This window comes from Miniopterus schreibersii (genome assembly GCF_964146895.1).
Source record: "Miniopterus schreibersii genome assembly, chromosome: 1".
NCBI lineage: Eukaryota > Metazoa > Chordata > Mammalia > Chiroptera > Miniopteridae > Miniopterus > Miniopterus schreibersii.
Window position 1 is genome coordinate 184060485 of NC_138101.1, and position 19374 is coordinate 184079858.

At 43.3% G+C, this 19374-nt stretch overlaps 2 protein-coding genes across 3 annotated transcripts; one reads left to right on the top strand and one right to left on the bottom strand.

Annotated features, from left to right (window-relative positions):
• The first annotated feature begins 3 nt into the window (after positions 1–3).
• SAMD15 (sterile alpha motif domain containing 15) lies at positions 4–11358 on the top strand. 2 transcript variants are annotated; one of them, XM_081151090.1, is made up of 3 exons: positions 4–2175; positions 2996–3094; positions 8669–11358. In XM_081151090.1, exons 1-3 carry the CDS (start codon positions 268–270, stop codon positions 8945–8947), a joined length of 2286 nt encoding a protein of 761 aa, XP_081007216.1. In that variant the 5' UTR covers positions 4–267; the 3' UTR covers positions 8948–11358. The 2 variants fall into 2 exon arrangements, with proteins under 2 accessions (XP_081007216.1, XP_081007215.1); XM_081151089.1 differs by having other exon boundaries at positions 259–2298.
• NOXRED1 (NADP dependent oxidoreductase domain containing 1) lies at positions 10648–18762 on the bottom strand (the record flags this gene model as incomplete). The annotated part of the gene is made up of 6 exons (XM_081151116.1): positions 10648–11695; positions 13966–14188; positions 15061–15212; positions 15771–15951; positions 16661–16857; positions 18614–18762. The coding sequence occupies 6 exons, from the start codon at positions 18760–18762 to the stop codon at positions 11518–11520; spliced, it is 1080 nt and encodes a 359-aa protein (XP_081007242.1). The 3' UTR covers positions 10648–11517.
• Positions 18763–19374: the final 612 nt, after the last annotated feature.

Below are 19374 nucleotides of genomic sequence, written 5' to 3' on the forward strand. Positions count from 1 at the left end.
GGCGGCCGGAAGGGGCAGCGCGCGGCCCGCGGCGGCCGCCAGAGCTCTGCCAGCGGGGGCTGGCGGCGCGGACGCGGGGGGACGCGGACCTCGACCCGGGGAGGCTACTGCGCGCTTCTGACTGCAGGTTTTTAAAGTCAGAGAGCGCCAAGAACAAACAAAACCCGGGAAGAGCCCGGAAGACCCGGCCGGAAATCGTGGTATCCATAGAGACGCTATCGGAAGTCGGGGTTGCTAGGAGGCCTGGGCGCCTCGCTGATCTGCGTCATGGCTGAAGCCCCAGAAGAGGACGGTTCTGGCCCCCGGAAAGGTGAAGATCTGGGGCCTGGGCCTCTTCAAATAGCCGAAGATGCCGAACCAGACATCACGGCAGAGGCAGACCCGGAGCTACCTGAAAAGACTGACCAAGAGCCACAGCCAGAGGCGCAGGAAGAGAATTTGAAAGACCGGACGCCGGCGAGCGCTAAGAGCATGCACCCACACCTAAAACCAACCTGGATGTTCGAGGGAGAGCTTTCCAAGAAATCAGAGGCAGACCTTTCAAGCGAGATTGAGACAGGGATACCCCAAAAGGTAATGTCAGAGGTAACTAGAGAGATGATAGAGTTTCTCAAGGATTTGGCGGTCACTATGGATGAAAAGCCGGAGGACCCAGACCTAGAGCCATCCGAAGAGGCCAAAGCAGATGTTACCGAGGATGTAGTCGTAGAGTTAGCTCAGGAAACACATCTGGAGCTACCAAAGGAAACCGAGTCTGAGGCTCCAAGAGCCGCAGCCAACAAGACAAGACTGGAGTTACTAAAGGAGATCAAAGGAGGGTTTCCAGAGGAATTACTTAGAGAGCAAAATGAAGAGTCCAGTCTAGAACCTCCAGAACAGGCCCAGCCTGAATTTCCAAGTAAGAAGCCAAGAAAATCAATTGGAGAGAGAGATCTACAGCCACCAAAGATGGCCACTCCAGAGTTTCCAGAAGAGACACAAAGAAAGTCATCTGAGGAGAACAGGCCAGAGCCATCGGAGCTGACCAAACTGGAGTTTCCAAAGGAGAAACCAAGAAAATCTGGTGAGGAGGCAGGTCTAGAGCCTCCAGAAGACACTAAGCCAGGGGTTGCAGAGGAGACAGCAAGAAAACCAACTGAGGAGAAAGGGACCGAGCAACCTGAGCAGACTAAACCAGAGTTTCCAGACCAGAAACCAAGTAAGTTTACTGAGGGGACAGGAAGAAAGGCAACCAAGGGCGAGGTTCCAGAGCCAGTAGAAGAGATCAAATCAGAGTTTCCTGAGGAAAAATCAAGAAAACTAATTGAGAAAAGAGGCCTAGAGTCATCAGAAAAGACAAAACCAGAAATTCAAGAGGAGACACAAAGAAAGTCAACTGTGGAGAAAGTTCTAGAACCACCAGAAGATACTGAAGCAACAGTTCAAAAAAATAAGCAGAGAAAATCAACTATGGAGATAGGACTAGCACCACCACAGAAGTCCAAGTCAGGGGACACACTAAGAGAGTCAACTGAAGAGAAAGATCTAGAGCCTCCAGAACAGACTACGCCTGGGTTTCCAAAGGAAGAACCAAAGACACAGAGAAAATCAACTGAGAACACGGGCCAGGTGCCACTACAGAAAATGAGACCAGAGGTTCAAGAGAGGACACAAACAGAGCCAACTAAGGAAAAAGATTTAGAGTTACCCGGTAAAGCCAAACCACTGCTTAGACAAGAGGCACAGGAAGAATTTACCAAGGAAGATAGGCCGGAGCGAATCAAATTTAAGCATTTTGTAGACAAAGACAGGCCAGAGAATTCTGACTATCAAACAAGAAAGTTGTTCATACAAGAAACTGAAAAAGTTGTGGAAGACTCTTCGTTAGCCTCTTTCACAGTAAGAGAAGTAGGCTCGGAAAATATAGGTGATGAGTTCCCAGAAGAACCCCCAATACCGGGTGACTTCACTGATTCCAGTAATGACTTCTACTCACCTCCCTCAGAGTCTCAGAGGGACTTAAGAAATTCCATTAGTGAAAAAGATGTAGACTTGCCCCTAAAGTTGATGGAACTGGTACCTTGTGATAAAGAAACCCAGACAGAGGAAAGGACTAAGCTACAATTTGAGTGTCTTAAATGGAGCCCAGAAGAAGTTGCGAAGTGGATTAGCAAGTTAGGCTTTCCTCAGTACCAGGTATACAAAAGTAACATTTTCTGGAATATTCTCATCCATCTACCTCTTGTTCCTCTGCCTTACCTGAGCTCTTGCCTCTTCCTGACTAGAAGGATTATAGAAATGCCCTGGGCTATGTTAGAGGTAACTTGGATTTTAGTTTTGGCCTTTCCACTGATGTATATTTGGATTTGGGGACAGGGAGGGAGGGTCATGTTTGTATGTTTTTCGTCTTCATCGCAGCCACTTCACTTCTCTGTGATCCTTGAATAAAGACCAAGACATTTATATAGGCCTCTTTTCATAGAAAACTTTTAAATAGATTTCATCCAAGGTAGACTTTATGGTACTTTGTGAAGCTATTTTAGCTCCCTAACTTGAACTTGCACTATTACTCTTAAGTGTCTCAAATATGTCATATGTATCATGAGTACCTAACAATACTGATTTAAATAGCCAATTAACCAAAATAGTTTTATTTAAAAGATAGAGTGAATCCTTTTATTTCATTAATGTCAACTATGTTCTTAGGCTACCACAAAACACCACAAGATCTGGAATCTTTTGTAACCCCATGTAATTGAGGCGTGAAAGAACTACTGGTTGTATCATGCCAAAAAATTGTAAGGAACAGTATGAAATTTTATCAAAAGCTTACATGGAAAATATGTGGGATTATTACTAAATTTAAACTTAATTTAAAATTAAATTTAAAACTTGCTCAGTATAGAATGGAAAAGATGATTTATTCCCTCCCTCCTTCCCTCCCTCCCTCCCTCCCTCCCTCCTTTCCTTCCTTTTACTGTACATCTTTTGAGTGATGTTCTCATTGTACTGACAGGAGTGTTTTACCACAAACTTCATCAGCGGCCGAAAACTCATCCATGTAAACTGCTCAAACCTCCCTCAGGTGGGGATAACAGATTTTGAGGACATGAAGGTGAGTTGTGCATCCGGTTGCCCACAGAGCACTGTAACAGGGCTACCGTCTGTCTTCCAGCCAATCTCCTTTTCTTCTCCCCGGACTCCTATTTCTGTCAGTCGTGTTGTTAAACTCCCAGACCCCAGGCTCACAGTGGTCTATTCTTACATCCCGAGAAGTTTGAACAAGCAAACATTGGAATACTTATTATCAAAGTCACCAGACAAATGTGGCCACCCCTTGAGGTCACTAGAGTAAAACAAAGATGAAGACATTGACAGGTATATTAGGAAAGCTTTGCTTGACACTTAGGTCCACATACAAAAGCTAATTATATACTATGACTTAGGTAACTTTTTAGAGATTGTACCTGAACTTAGGCCATAGTTACCTTCCTTACAGGTATACTAAGCATATTTAAGCCCAAAGCAGTGAGGTTATCTTTTTGTGCTCTCTCCCAGCCATGGGCTTTGGGAAAGGGGGAGGAGTGGGGGAAGAGCAGGTTGCTTGAGGGTGCAGAATTCTGGACATGCTGCTAAGAAACTGAGCTACATTTGAACTGTGCACCCCATTTACAAGCCTTATTCTTAATTTATGGCCAGTTTCTATTCTCTTCAACTTCCTTAATTTTACAGTTACATGATTCACCTGCAGAAATGACTCACCTTTCTCTTGCCCTTCCTACAATACACTGAGAGGACAGAGAAAAGGTAAATGTATAGATGAGACTGGTGAGGAGTGCAGAAGGAAAGAAACATGGATTCTTCTTTTCACCTGGCCAGAGGAGCTCTAGAAACCATCATCCTGTCTTTCCCATTTGTAGTGATACATTACCTTGGTAAAGGGGGTAAGAAAGCCAGTCTTATTCTAGGGACAAGCTAGATAAGGTAGCATTATATGGATTTCAGCTTTCTCCCTTTTTTATTTACTGATTGGTTTTGAGAGAAAGAGAGGGAAGGAGGGAGAGACGGAGGGAGGGAGAGAGAGAAACATCGATTTGTTGTTCCACTTATTTATGTATGCATTGGTTTCTTCTAGTATGTGCCCTGACCGGAGATCAAACCCACAATCTTGGTGTGTCAGGATGACGCTCTAACCAACTGAGCAACTTGGCCAGGGCCTCAGCTTTCTCTCTCAGAATATAATTCTCAAAATATTTTAAACATCTCTCCATCAAGTGAATAAAAGAACTCTGTGATAAATATTCGTAGAACATAGATGAATTGCTTATTCCTTTTGTATGCAAGATTTTATATTACAAAGTATAGCCATATAAGCTTTATAATATCTCAGCAATTTTACTACTCTTGCCTTGTTGCAAACTTTTTTTTTTTTTTTTTTTAAATCCTCACGGAGAATATTTTTCCCATTGCTTTTCAGAGCACAAGAGAGAGAGAGAAAGAGAGAGAGACAGAGAGAAACATCGATGTCAGACACATCGATTGGTTGCCTCCCACATGCACCCCGGCCAGGGCTGGAGATCAAGCCTGCAACTTGAGGTACTTGCCCTTGGCTGAAACCGAGCCCAGGTCCCTTCTGTCCACGGGCCGATGCTCTAACCACTGAGCCAAACCAGCTAGGGCTAAACAGCAAATATTCATAACAATGTGTCATAAATTACCACTAGACAAAAATAGTTTTTTAACTTTTAATTTTCAAATAATTTAGTTTTACCTAAGAGTTGCAAAGATAATACAGAGAGCTCCTGTATACTTTTCACCCAGTTTTCCCTAATGTTAACATCTTATGTAACCATGGTCCTTTTGTCAAAACTAAAAAATTAACATCAGTACAGCATGATTAAACAAGCTACAGTCTTTATTCAGATTTCTGAAAGTTTTCCACTGATGTCCTTTTTGTTGTTCCACGATCCAATGAGGGATACAACCTTGGATTTAGCTGTCATGTTTCTTGGTCTCCTCCAATATGTGACAGCTTCTTGATCTTTCTTTGTTTTACATGATCTCAACACTTTGAAGAGTAGTGGTCAGGTATTTTAGTTTGTCTCATGTTTCCCATGAGGTTACGCTTTTGGGGGGAGGCTATCACAGAGGTGATGAGCCCTTCTCATCTCATAAGATCAAACAGTACATGACATCAACACAACTTATTATAGGAGATGTATCTTCCAGGTTTCTTCACTGTAAAGTTAGTGTTTCCCTTTCATATTCTGTTCATTAGAAGTGAATTACTAAATCCACCCCACACTCAAAGAGAAGAAAATTAAGCTCCACCTCCTGGAGGGAGTAGTATCAGAGAGTTTATGACATAGAGTAAAACTACCACTGTAATAAAGGACATAGTTTGAGGCTGTGGAAATACCCTGTTTCTCCTTCAAGTTTTGCCCACTAATTTTAGCATTCATCGATGGGCTTTGCCTGCAGCAGTCATTGCTGTGTTGTTCTAATGATGATTTTTCTATTTCCCTCATTCCTTCCATGTTTAATTGGAACTCATCTTAAGGAACCTTCTATAAGCCCTGGCCAGGTAGCTCAGTTGGGTAGAGCATCGTCCTGATATGTCAATGTTGTGGGTTTGATCCCCGGTCAGGGCTCCTACAAGAAGCAACCAATGATGCATAAACAAGTGGAACAACAAATCAGTGTTTCTCTCTCTCACTCTCTCCCTTCCTCTCTCTCTCTCAAATCAATAAATAAAAAATTTAAAACAGGAACTTGTCTTTGCTTAATTGTCCCTTCTCCCCCACTTGGGAGTTTTTTCACATTGGCTCTTGTGTACTTTTGACATGCCCAGCCCCCCCCAACTTTCCGGCACTGTGCGCTCACACTGATACCTCTGACTCTCGCCCAACACCACAGGGTTTATTGTAGCCTCTCGTCCTTCTTATCCCCTGTTCCTCTTTGCTTTTTTAAAGCATCTTCTCTGGCAGTGAGAACCCTGGCTCTCCTTAGCCATAGACACGTATCCTATGAGAAACACAGTTACCGAATGGAGCGCAGTGTTTGTGTAGTCATTTTTGTCTTTAGCCTTATACTAACTACCTAGACAGAGCACCATTTTTCAAAGTCAGCTCTTTTTGTCCCTACCTGCTTCAATGACATTATGTCTTACTTTGTCATATAGTTAGATTCATTTGTCCACAGCCTATATCCCATCATGGATTACCAAAACATCCTGGCTTTTTAAAAACTTGCATAAAGTCACTCTTTGTAGTGTACAGTTCTATGGGTTTCGACAAATGCATGTATCCAGAAAAATCCTCTCACCCTGATATTTCCCACGTCCCCTCTGTAGTCAGCCCATCTCTCTGCCCCAGTCCCTGGCAACCACTAGTATGTTTTTTGTCCCTTTAGTTTTGACTTTTCTAGAATGTCACATAGACGGAATCAAATAATATGTAGCCTTTGACTCTGGCTTCTTTCTGTTAACAAATTGAATTTAAATTAATCCATATTGTTGTATGAATCAACAAGCAGATTTTAAGGAAACTATACATCTGTTTTAATAATGGTGGTATAGATAGATGATTCATATTTGAACCACAACAATTATGTCTTTGGATTTAATTAAAGTAAATCATAGGTTTCTATCAAGCAAATGTGCATCGCTCCAATAAGGTGGCTAAGCAGTGTGTAATAAATTGATAATGATGGAGCAAGATCATCAGTAGTTAAAAATAAAGCAAAAATAGCAGCCTTTGAAAATCATGATCAACACAAGATACAATGATGACATACTAATAATAGAATCTTCTTGAAAACTATAGAAGATACAAATACCCACTCAAGACCATGTGAGGTAGGTGCTCTGCAGTGACACCAACCATTGAGTATGAGCAGCCATCCTAGAATATGGAATTAAGAATCCTTAGAAAACTCTAATATTAATCTTCCTGAATAGTTTTAATAATCCTTATTAACTCAAGTAAGTTACAAGTAAGTTGTTCTATGTCTTAGGCAAAAAGAAAGTATATTGCTTGTTATCAGAATTAAAGAAAGAACTCACAGTTTTAGATTACTTTATAGTCCATCAGCGGTCCCTCAGGGTCCATCAGGGAACCTCAGACATACCTTAAGAATCACTGAATTAGAGGAGGGGTGGTTGGATTATATTTCTTGATTCCACATGTAACTGTTTTCAATTTCTACATTAGAATATTAAACAGTACTGGACTTTGTTGGCCTACAACAGGCACATAGCTCTTTTGGTTAATAGTGAATGACTACAAAGCCTCTCCCAGGGGCACCGTGTGTAAACCTCAGTGAGTCTGTACAATAACCTCCTCAGGTAAGGGATATTCAAAAGAAGTCAGGGTGAGGTGCTGACCAGGCAAGGTGCTCACTATAGCACCATCAGTTATAAATGAGAACTCTTAAGAGCCACCTGTGATAATCTAGAAACCTTGCTACAGACCTCAATTAGCATTCCCACTTGAAATGCAAATCAACTTTGTAGACTCTCTTTTACCCACAAACCATCTCCAGGATCCTAACAAAACCAATTCAAGTAAGATTCAAGAAGAGAGATATCTTTCCTATCTAAAATACATGGCTAATGGGCAGTTTTGTGTCAGTTTTAGAGTTGCCTGTGCCATGAATTTTATGGTCTTGTAAATATGGCCAGTAGTTTTAAACTAAGAAAAAGAAAAATATCGATTACACATACTCCTTTGGCTGTGTTCTAGCAGCAGTTTCATGGATGAGAGTCTCATCCAGATGCAGGATATGAAGCAAATAGCAGAGTTAATAATAGACCAATGATTAAAACTAAAATTTGAAAATGCAGTCACAGCTTAATCTAGGATATCAAGCGGCATAGTGCTCAATGAATACAGATTATGTTTTAGAAACACTGAAAATTGTGATAAAAAGATGCTTTAAACGAATATACAAACAAGTATAGGTACTTACAAAACAGCTGGAACTTCCATATCTGCTTTTTAGTGTTTAAGATTTATTTTTAGTCTCACACATCAAATAACTATTTGTGTAATAATTGTTTTTTAGTTGCAGATTAACTGAGCTCCTTATAGACAAGTTATTTATTAACCTTCCCAGAGAGAGTCATGGCTCCTAATCTAAACATATTATTTGCTCACATGGTTGGTCAGGTTGCTAAGCTAAAAGAAAGAAATGAACCCATCCATGGCCATCTGATGCAAGGGCCTAGAAACACCTTTAAATGGGACTTTTAAAAAAGATAAGTTGCCTGGCCAGGCGTGGCTCAGCGGATGAGCATTGACCTAGGATCCAGGAGATCGGGGTTCGATTCCTGGTCAGGGCACATGCCCAGGTTGCGGGCTAGGCAGCCGATCAATGACTCTCTCATCATTGATGTTTCTATCTCTCTCTCTCCCCCTCCTTTCCTCTCTCTGAAATCAATAAAGATATGTTTAAAAAAATAAATAAGTAAAAAAAATAAAAATAAAAAAGATAAGTAATGTTATGTTTCTCTTAAGAACTTTGTTTTGATAAGGCCAAGCTAGTAAGCCTTTCAGTGTTATTATTTTATTTTCCCATAGAAATAACTTAAGGGGTTAGCATTCAAGAGGCCTAGGAAAGTAAGTAAAACAGCTTTGATTTAGTTGTGTTTTCAGGCTAGTACCATTAAAAAATTATCCTTGTATTTCAGGTAATTTCTCGGCACACGCGGGAGCTACTGGGAATTGAAGAACCATTATTTAACCGCACCATCTGTCTTCCCTATAGGGACAATATAGGCTTATTTTTAGAGCAAAAAGGTCATACAGGGGTAAAATCTGATTCCTTGACCTTACCTGAATTTGTGCAAACAGCAGGATTACAAGACTATGAGCCACAAATACCTGCCCCTAATGAGAATGAGGGGTTATATTACACTGAGCCACAGGAAAAAGCCATCTCACTTAGCTTGAAAGCTCAAACGGAATGACTTGGGGGAAGAGATGTGGTCTTTTGGGGTTCCTTTTCCCCCTCTTCATTAGAGGTCAGAGTTGGAACTCCTGGCCCTATTCCTAGTTCTGTCGTCAGCTCACAGCACCTTCCTGGTGTTTGTGTTTCAGTTTAGCCTCTCGTTAAAACAAGGGTGGGGAGCGCCCTGGCCGGGCAGGTCAGTTGGTTGCAGCAGCCTCCCGACATGCCAAGGTTGGGGGTTTGATCCCTGGTCAGGGCACAGACAGGAAGCAGCCAGTAAGTGCATAAACAAGTGGAACAACAAATGTTTCTCTCTCTCTCTCCCCCCCCTTCCTCTCTCTAAAATATCAATCAATAAATAAGAAAGAAACAATTTTATTATTGAATGAGCATTAAATCAGACTGTGATGCACATCACAGGCAAGCCGCTAAAGAGACTGCAAAGACAAGGAAACCTCACCCTTTTATGTAGGCAGGCAGACACAATCCGTTACATACGTGTTAACTGTCCTTATCCAATAGTAAAAACTTCTCCCACCTCTCTGACAAACAGGAAGTGATTACTTGGAGCCAGGCACTTGGGCTAAACTCCCACAGATTCAGGGAGACCAGGTGCTGTCCTCCTGCATGCTCACATTTGAGAGATGGTCCCAAGGCCTCCCAGAAAGTCAGTCCTGCGATATAAAACTGTCAGAAGGCTTATTAAGCTTTTAAAAATATTTACATACATCTCAAAAACAGAGAAAAAGGATTTATGTTATAAGTTTTCTGAAGAAAATATTTTAAGAAAAAGGAAAGGGGAAGCTCTTTCCCTTTCAGCATCAGAGGAGTATTTTTTAAATCTATTTTAGGTTTGTATCTATCCTTACAAACAGCATGGCTTATGGAAGTACCCTTATGAACTAGGGTCTGGGGTTTGTTTGAAGGCTCTTTTATGTGGTAGCTGCCAGACCTTTATAAAATGAAATTCAGGCCAGAGTCTACCCATGACTGGACTGCTCAAAAGAAATTACAAAATACTCCTTGTTGCTTTAATAACTCCAGTTCCTCTCTAGTTGTATAGATTTAACTGCTCTTTTTCTTCCCAGTCTCACTTCTGAATCCTAAAAACCACTACAGGGCCATGATAATCCAGAAGGGCAATGGTGCATCCTATCCAGTTCCCCACACCTGAATGACTATCCAAAGGAATACATTTCTTTTTTTTTTCCTACTGAGAGAAGGAACAGTGCCTCAAGTTAGCATTCACACCGAGTGTCAATATTTGGTGATGAGCCTAATTTTTTCCCAAATTGAACTAACAAAATTTCACCTCAAACCATTCAATACCATTGAGTTTGCCTGACTCATAACGATGCAAAAACGAAAAATGCGATTAACCTAGGACACGGTGGTTTACTTATGGAGTGAGTGGTTTTGTTCAAAAGCACTTCAGCAGTTAGCATGCAGTGTTTCTGTTCCCCTTTCTCAACTTGCTGCTGCTGTTCCCTGCTGTATTATAATTGACATAAAGTATTTGCCAAACATAAAGGAAATAAAGTTGCACTATAGAAATAAGATCTATATTTTACAAAATTATTTTTAGCCATTGAATATAAACGTTTGCCAGCTATTTTAAAAAATGTTTCTATGGTTTAAAATGCTTTACATGGGAACAGCTTTAAATAAGATAGTACCAAAAGAGTCACATATAGCTGAAATAAGCATGAAATGAGTCATAATTGTTTACCACACAGTTTACTTCTCTATCTAAAATGGTAGGAAAGTCAAGCTGTATCATTTGTCAGCTTCATACCGATACAGGAAAAGAAGCTAATAATGACATTATACCTTCTTAAATTTAGCTTTTACAAGAAATATAATTTGTATTAATAAGGCTCTCATGGGGAAGCAGCTTACTTAACTGTCAGGTTATGCAGTTTCATCCGTTTACTTCCAAAAGCCAGATACAGACTGATGAATCTCAGAGGGAAGGTGGGGGTGGGGAGTGGGGGAGAGATGAACCAAAGAATTTACATGCATACATGCATAACCCATGGACACAGGCAGTAGTGTGGTGAAGGCCTGGGGCGGGGCAGAAGGGATCAATGGGGGAAAAGGGGACATCTGTAATACTTTCAACAATAAAGATTTTTTTTAAAATGCACACACAGCCTGGCCAGGCGTGGCTCAGCAGTTGAGCATCGACCTATGATCCAGGAGATTGTGGTTCGACTCCCGGTCAGGGCACATGCCCAGATTGCGGGCTCGATCCCCAGCAAGGGGGTGCAGGTGGCAGCCGATCAATAATGACTCTCTCATCATTGATGTTTCAACTCTCTCCCCCTCTCCTTTCCTCTCTCTGAAATCACTAAATATATATATACTTTTTAAATGCACACACACAATGCCAGAGATACACATATATACCGATGCAAAGGACCTCTTGTTTTGTCTACATTTTAAAGAGCCATCAGTACAATTTTCTAATTCCTTAGTGGCTAACATATGGCAAACACCGTACAGTCACATGACTCCCCACCGTCAGTTGTGGTGATCAGGGCACAGCCGTGTAGAGGGAGAAAGACTCCTGGGTCCTGAGGTCTCCTCTCACAGGGATGGAGAGCGCGTGGAAACCACTGGCTGATGTTCTTTGGTCAGCGTGATGCCAAATTCGTTACAATACAGGTGGATGAGGTGGTCCTGGAGGGCAGTGCTGGTTAAGAGATGCTGGCTCAAGGGCGTTTCCCAGAGTTGCACGGTGGTCAGATCAAACCAGGGGAGAGGCCTGGGGTGGGAAAAATGCTGTTACTTTTCTGTCTGATGAGTACGTCCGATGTGGCTGTACACATTCCCGTTCAAGTTCTCTGCCCTGACCAACGGGGCTGTTGGTTGGAGTGTCATCCTGTGCGGGAGGCAACCGATCAGTGTTTTTCTCTCGCTCTCTCCCTCTCTCTCTAGAATCAATTTTTTTTTTTTTTAAAGAAAGGTTTCCTCCACTTGGCAATGAGGTTCTTCATTTTCTATATCAAACTAATTCAAATTCATAGTTAAATTAAAAATGCAGCTGAAACTACTCAATATGTGGATTTAATGGTTCGTAGGTACATTTCTCTAAGTGCGTCTTGAGAGGCGCTGATAATTAGAGAATGACTGTGATAGTGATGCTGACATCCTTCCCAGTGTTTTCCTTGAATTTAGAAAGAGACACACAAGAGGGTCGTGGACATTAGGAACGGGAAATATCTCAAATATCCTCTTAACAAAAAAATGAGGAAATGGAAGAAAGAGGAGGAACTCTAAAGCTGAAGGACCGCCCGGCTGGCGTGGCTCAGTGGTTGAGCGTCGACCTAGGATCCAAGAGATTGAGGTTCGATTCCCGGTCAGGACACATGCCTGGGTTGCGGGCTCGATCCCCAACAGGGGGCGCGCAGGAGGCAGCTGATCAATGACTGTCACCATTGATGTTTCTATCTCTCTCTCTCCCTCTCCTTTCCTCTCTCTGAAATCAATAAAGACATTTAAAAATAATAATAATAAATCTGAAAGACAATGGAGCAATGCCTTCAAAATTCTGAGGGAAAGTTATTTCTAATCTAGAATTCTATGCCTAGCTATGTTCTCAATAAAATATTAGGTTAGAATAAAAGCATTTTCAGACATAGTCTCTAACAATTACTTCCTATGCCTGCTTTTCTAAGGAAGCTACTGGAGGAGGGCCTGATCCACCCCAAGGAAGGAGTAAGCCAGGCCAGAGGAAGAGAGAGCCAGGAAAAGATCCAAAATAAGAAAGCAGTGGAGGGAATCCCAGGTTAATGGGGAAGGGAAATCCCCAAACAGAAAGTGTATCACATGCCAATGGTGATTAATTAGAGGGAGGAATCAAGGATTACTTCCAGGAGTCTGGCTTGAACGCTGGTAAAGAAACACTGGAAGAGCAGGCCTGAGAGCAGATATGCTTTTGGCCACGTCTCGTAGGAGTGGAGGCGGGTGAGTGTGAACAAATCTGGGTGCAAAACTGACGTCTAGGCTAGAGGTACAGGCTCAGGGGTGCCAGTGTAAAGTTGGCAATCTAAGTTCCCAAAGTGGAAAATACTCAGGAACTAAGTGTAGAAAGACAAGAAAGGCCCAGGACAGAGCCCTGAAAACTCCCAGATTAAAGGGTGGGGCTGAAGAGAAGCTAGCAAAGGAGGGGCTGGAGAGACCAGAAGAAAACGGCAAGGGGAGGGTGTCAGGAAAGCCCCAAGAAGAGACTGCTCTGAGGAGGGCATGCACGCTCAACAGTCCAAGGGGAAAAGGGTTTGAAAGTGTCCAGCGAATTTAGTGACAAGAGGGCACTGTGGCAAGGGCGGCAATTTTTCCTATTCGATTATCAAAGATTAAACAGATTGATCTTATAGCTGTGAAGCTATAGGGCAGTGGCACTCTCGTACACTACCAGTGGAAATAAAAATAAACATGTTTTCTACATGCAATTTGGAAATGCCCACACACATGAAATATATGTCATCTCTAACCCAGAAATACTATTCTAGCTTTTCATCCAACAGAAATACGGGTACAAGTGCACAAAACAAGTACAAGAGTGTTCAGTGCAGCCCTTTATGTAAAAGTTGGGGCAGGGAGGAGACAGCGCCATCAAGGGAAATCGGATGAATGAATGGAAATGCATCAGTTGGGTGCCGGTGCAGTTGCTCATTCATGAAATAGATATGGTACCAACAGAGAACGTGCCCATGACACAGTAAGTGGAAATACAGCATATAGAGTCCCCATGTTCCTAAAGTGTGTATATAGACATAGATGGCCACACTTTAATATAGTGACAGTATAAATATATTTGTAAATGCATATATAAAAAGAAATAAAATCCGTCAGAGGTTAAGTCTATGAAGTGGTGCTTGGGGAGCAAAGGAGGACTTTCCACTCTTCTACTAGTTGGATTTTTTACAAGAATGTATTCTTTTTATAAATTTTCAAAGATAACAGGACAGGAAAAAAGAAAGTCCCCCAGACAACAGTGTAAAGAAATGAGCCCGGCCAGCCGTCACGCCTTACCTTCTGTGAGGCAGCTTCTTGGCATACTCTTTGCTGATAAAGTCCTGTAATTGGAATTTTGGGCAAGATGCTCCGTCTTTCCCACAGTCCTCAAAGTGCGCCGAGAGGAACAGCTCATTCAGAAGCTGCAGCACTTGTTGGTGCGGCAGGGACTTGGCCGTGCAGACGTTGAGGGCCGCATAGAACACTCCCTCCAACCACTTGATATTGAGGATTATTCCTCCTACGCATCAATGATAAGGGAAAGACCAGTTAGCACCCCCAAAGATGTTTGCAGGGAACCTAGTAAAACTCCAGGCAGTGAACAGCCACCTTTTTTCCAAGACAAGTTGGTCACTTGAACCTCAAGATAAGCAAACACTCCCCCTCCCTGGGCCAAGAGCCCTGTTAGTGACCTTGATAATGTATCATGTGCTGACCTTGCCACTGGTAGGACAGGTATGACTAACGTGGACATTGCTAATGGCAAAAGCATCTCTAGGAATTTCTAGAAGGGTCCTTGCCAATAAAGAAGGGGCTAGGGAAAAATTAGACCAGAGGAAAGCCATTTCGTCCCAGCCCGGCCAGCGTGGCTCAGTTGGTGGGGAACATCATCCCGTGTACCAAAGAGTTGCGGGTTCAATTCCCAGTCAGGGCACATATCTGGGTTGTGGGTTTGATCCCTGGTCAGAGCGTGTATGGGGGCAACTGGTCAATGTTCTCTCTCACATCGATGTCTCTCTCTCTCTCCCTTCCTCTCTCTCTAAAATCAATAAGCATATCCTCAAGTGAAGATTAAAACACACAGAACACACACACACACAAACTATTTAGTCCCAGACACTGAATCTTTCTGTTTAAATGGGCTCTCCCCTCTGGCAGTTTACGATTCATTCTTAAAGGGTCGAGTATTCAGACTTCTCAGCTTTCCCTAATAAAGAGTGCTTTTTGCCACCGAAGCTGTTCCTGTTCAAAACCTAAATGGCTGAGAATGTATCTAGCTGTACAGTGCTCCCCCACACTCACCCAGGGCGCGCACACTGGGATCTAATAAGACAGCAGCAGGCCGAGGGGAAGGTAATTTTTAAGAGTGCCAAAACCAGGGTGAGTCATTACCAGCAGGATTGTAGGGGCAGGTAGCCTGAAGAATCACAGGATCCTGGAGAGCAGTTATGATTTCCTTATTGGTCCCCCAGATGTTGGCGAAACCTTCAACACACTGATACTGAGGCCGCAAGATATTGCTGTGGTTCAGTAGCCTTTTCAACCTGAAAGGAAAGCCATCGAGATAGGGAGTGCAGGGCCAGGACTGAAACAAACCCCATGATTTACTGAGTTCACATTCAACCCCAACAACATACGCCCCCACCCCTGCACAGCACAGGTGTGGGGCAGTGCCAAGGGCGTTTACTTAGTTGCATTGGTTAGCCATCTGCCTAACAGACACTGGATGTTACCAATTGCCAGGCACTGGCCTAGACACTAGGGGCACAAAAATAACATCTGAACATGCTCTCAATCACTCCTCATGCTGTTGACTAGTGGTTTCCCTTCTCACTGATGCACAAGGGGAACCCGAGTCAGCTGCAAGTATTGGGAGACAATGCTCTGTTGCAGTTCTAAACATTTGCACGTCAAAGGAAATGTCCCACCCACATGTGCGGTTTGGAGAGAAGTGGGGAAGACACCATTAAAAAGGCTGGCTGGGTCCTGCAGGTGATGCTGTTTCCACCTTATTACTGGGAATGACCACCGCCCACAGGTAGGAGCCCCAGCAGAGGAGGCAGAGCAGGTCTGCCAATTATGGGCTCCCCCTAGCAAGATACCTGGGTATTGGGATGGCAGCTACAAAGCTGTACACAATGCATTCTCTTCGAAAGCTGGTGTGGATTTCTAAGCAGATATTAGGCAGCTGAGACGGCAGGCAGCAGAGGAATATCACGTCGGCCCAGCCCACCAGAAAAGAGTTATGGTAAAAGCACCGGATCCCCAGTTTCTGGAACTCACCTGGGAGGGGTAAAGGAAGACAGAAAGATCACAGTACAGAGGAGCTGGACCTGAACATCAACTGTAGGGACAGGAAGACAATTATTTTATCTCAACTCTTGTCACATAAATCAACTCTTGTCACATAATTTACATACAGCGCAACACGCAGATCTAAAGTACACAGTTTGGTCGTTTCTGACAAATGCATACACCCATGTAACTCATACCTCTTTCAAGATCTAGAACATTTGCACCCCCCCAAAAAGTTCCCTCAGGCCTCTTCGTCAGTCCCTGGGAAGCAACTGTTCTGACTTCTACCACCATAGATTGGTAAATGGAATCAATAGAAAACATTTTTTAAAATTCAGGAAATGTTATTTTTAAAAACGTAAGGCCAAATGTTTGGAACTGGCTAACACCCACCAGACTCTAACTGGTCCAGTTAGATTTGAACTCCCTTTGGAAAGCTTCTCTGTATCAAAGAGCCAGAGAGATATCTCACCACCAAGAGCACAAGGGAGAGAAATGGCTGTGAAACATTTAAGCGGAGAAGTGGTCTCAAGAAACAAGTGAAAAACCATCTTTCTAGCTTTCCTCCGGGCTAGAAAGCCGAGAACTGAGCATGCTGCACCCAACGATGCCCCTTTCGAGGGACCCTTCCACAAGGGCCTCATCAGCACCTAAAGGCCACACCCGAGCCCCCTTTCTACGGCACACGGCTCCTCACCCAGGGTCTCTGGCCTCCGCGTGGAGATCTGCAGCCTCTCCACAGGGATGGGGACAAGCTGAAGCAGCACGTGGGCCAGCTGCTTCCCCAGGTGGCCGCCTCCAATGATGCCCACTTTTAACTCATCGTCATCAGGAACGTCGGCATGTGATCCAATCAAGAGACATCTGGCAACGTGCTTCTCGTGCAGTGCTTTTCTGAGGAGTGAACACAGATGCATACACACATACGTGCACGCTCGGCCGGGCTCCTCCTGACCGCCAGCCTCTGCTCTCGGCGCTGACCGCTCACACGGCGGCCTGGTGGCCCCTCACGCAGTTCAGAGAAGGCGTTCCAACTATGGGCCACTGTGTAGCATCACTAAGAGCATGAAATGTTCTACCTGAGCGAATTTCCTAGAAAGCAGAGCACACCCCTTCAAAGGACCAAAACGCGGTTAAGACATTTTTAAATGAACACTGTTTTTGCTAAATGTGTTGTGCATTTCCCTGCCTTCTTAAACACAAGGTCTGAACGTTAAACCAGTTTTTGACTCAGTAGCATCGTGGTGAACAGCCACTGTTGTACATCAATCCCGGACGCTGGGGGCCTGCTCCCGCTTCCTGTGCAAGCAGCTGTCAACACTCATTGTCATGAGGATGAGCGTGCCTGTCTCCTACCACACACCTGTTCTTTCTAGTTGGCTGTTTCAGTTCTGCACAGATCCAGGAAACCAGGTAACTTAGCTTTTTTCGAACATGATGTATAAAATAAAATGGTTCGTAATGAGGAAAAGCATTAGATCTGAGAAACTGAGGGTCAAGGATTGGAGCCCTCTCTTTCCAGAGGTTCACGTACTCTTGGTTCTGGATGTATTCCCTTGGCCCAAGATAAACAAAGTCTGACCTCAGAATAGTTAAGGCATTGTTTCATGTTGTTACATGACCACCTTATATTTGTTCCATATTTCTGTGAAAATTGGAGTTTTTAAAAATTAAAGCTCCAAAAAATAAAATAAATAAAAAGTAAAGTTTTGGAGTCTCCTTCCATATAAGCATCACAAGCCACATTCTATTTAAGGCTTTTCTCTTGGTTGAAAGGAGAGCATTCTCTTGGTGTCTGACCCTTCCAAATATAAAATGCCTCCTAGAGGTTTCACATATCGGCTTCTCACCACTCTTCTTGGATTCAACCAATAGTTCCGTGCATCCTTCTCAGTCAGCCAATCAGCAAACTCATTGAGCAGCCTGCCTCCTTGGGTATATGCTGTTTCTATAAAATATTTAATTCAGATCTGGTTCCATTAACAAGGAGTTCATCTAATTTTAGAGAAAAGTAGATTGAGAAGTATACTTGGGGAGCAGGGGCGGGGGTAAGTTAAATACTCCAAGAGTAACCTAGAGTTACAGAATCCGGGAGCTTAGTCCTAGGTACCTGGCTCTCACGTGACTTCTATTTAAGTGTCTAAAGCCACATTGTACAAACATATCAGAAGCCAGGACTGGACTGAGAGCTTCTCTGCAAATCAGTGTTCCTGGTTTCAAGCAAATCATCTGGCCATAGGGACCCCCAAAGTCCCAGGTGGCTTTCCTTTAAGGGAGCATTCCATTATTAGCCCCACAAAAAGGAACTTACTCCATCTTCATGGAATGACAAGTCATTGGTAGCTGTGGAAGACAAGCTGGTCACCTCCACAAGTGAATGAATGTATAGAGAGATGAATGAATCTCTCATTTAATCAATCCACCCACTGAAAGGAAATCACCACCAATCCATGCTTTATTATGGAACCACAGCCAAGGGACCCCCGTATGCTTTTCTCTGGTGTTTTCAGACCAGGAGTAATAGACTGTGGGTTGGAAAAGGTAGGAAGACACTTACCAAAGTTATTCTCCAATATAAAAAGTTAATGCAAATTGGATTCTTTGCAGTGAGGTTTTTCTCCATCTGCCTGACCCTGGAGACCTCGCTTACCTCAAATTATGGAGTAGCTTGCAGAAGAAGGTTGCATGGGCACAGGCCTCGATCATACGTGCGTGATAACGACCCGTCAAATACAGCCAGCAGAGGTCTTCCTTTTCAATCCCATTCTCAAACCTAAGGGACTTAAGGTCCTCTAGCATGTCTATATCCAAGCCAGCATCTCCTGCAGTGACAGATAGCAATCAGCGTGGCTCCTTGTCCTGGAAGAAGAGGGAGTCTATGCAGGAGGGCGTGTGTGCCCATCACAAGCTCTCATGGTGGGCTTCAGCACCTCTCTCCTCCCAGTTCTGAACTTGCAGCTCTCAGCCACTTCTCTGTTCCAGTGTGAGTCCCAGAGAAGTCCTAAGCACTGACTGCCCATGAATCCATGAATCGAGAATACCTAGATTCATGAAAAACCTGAACAAAATCCAGAGTAACGTTCCTCCACAGGCCCTTCTCTCAGCAGATCCATTTCTGTTAGCAATGGAGTTCACAGGTGCTCTGGAGCTAGGACTTCCTCCCTCCCATTTCCTCCTGTTTTAGAAATAGGACTGAACCCTTGGGCCACATTTCAAAGAAATTCTTCCCTTTCACTAAACTTTGTGTTCCCCCACAGAGTAGAAAAAGCCCAAACTAAATATCATGGTCCCTTGTCTAGGCAGGGGCATCTAGATTTTAGAAAATGAAGCCAAAAAACTATAAGCCTATTTACATAGATCTCTCACCAATCAAGTGAGGAGATGGCTCTTCTCCTCATTACTTCAGGGTAA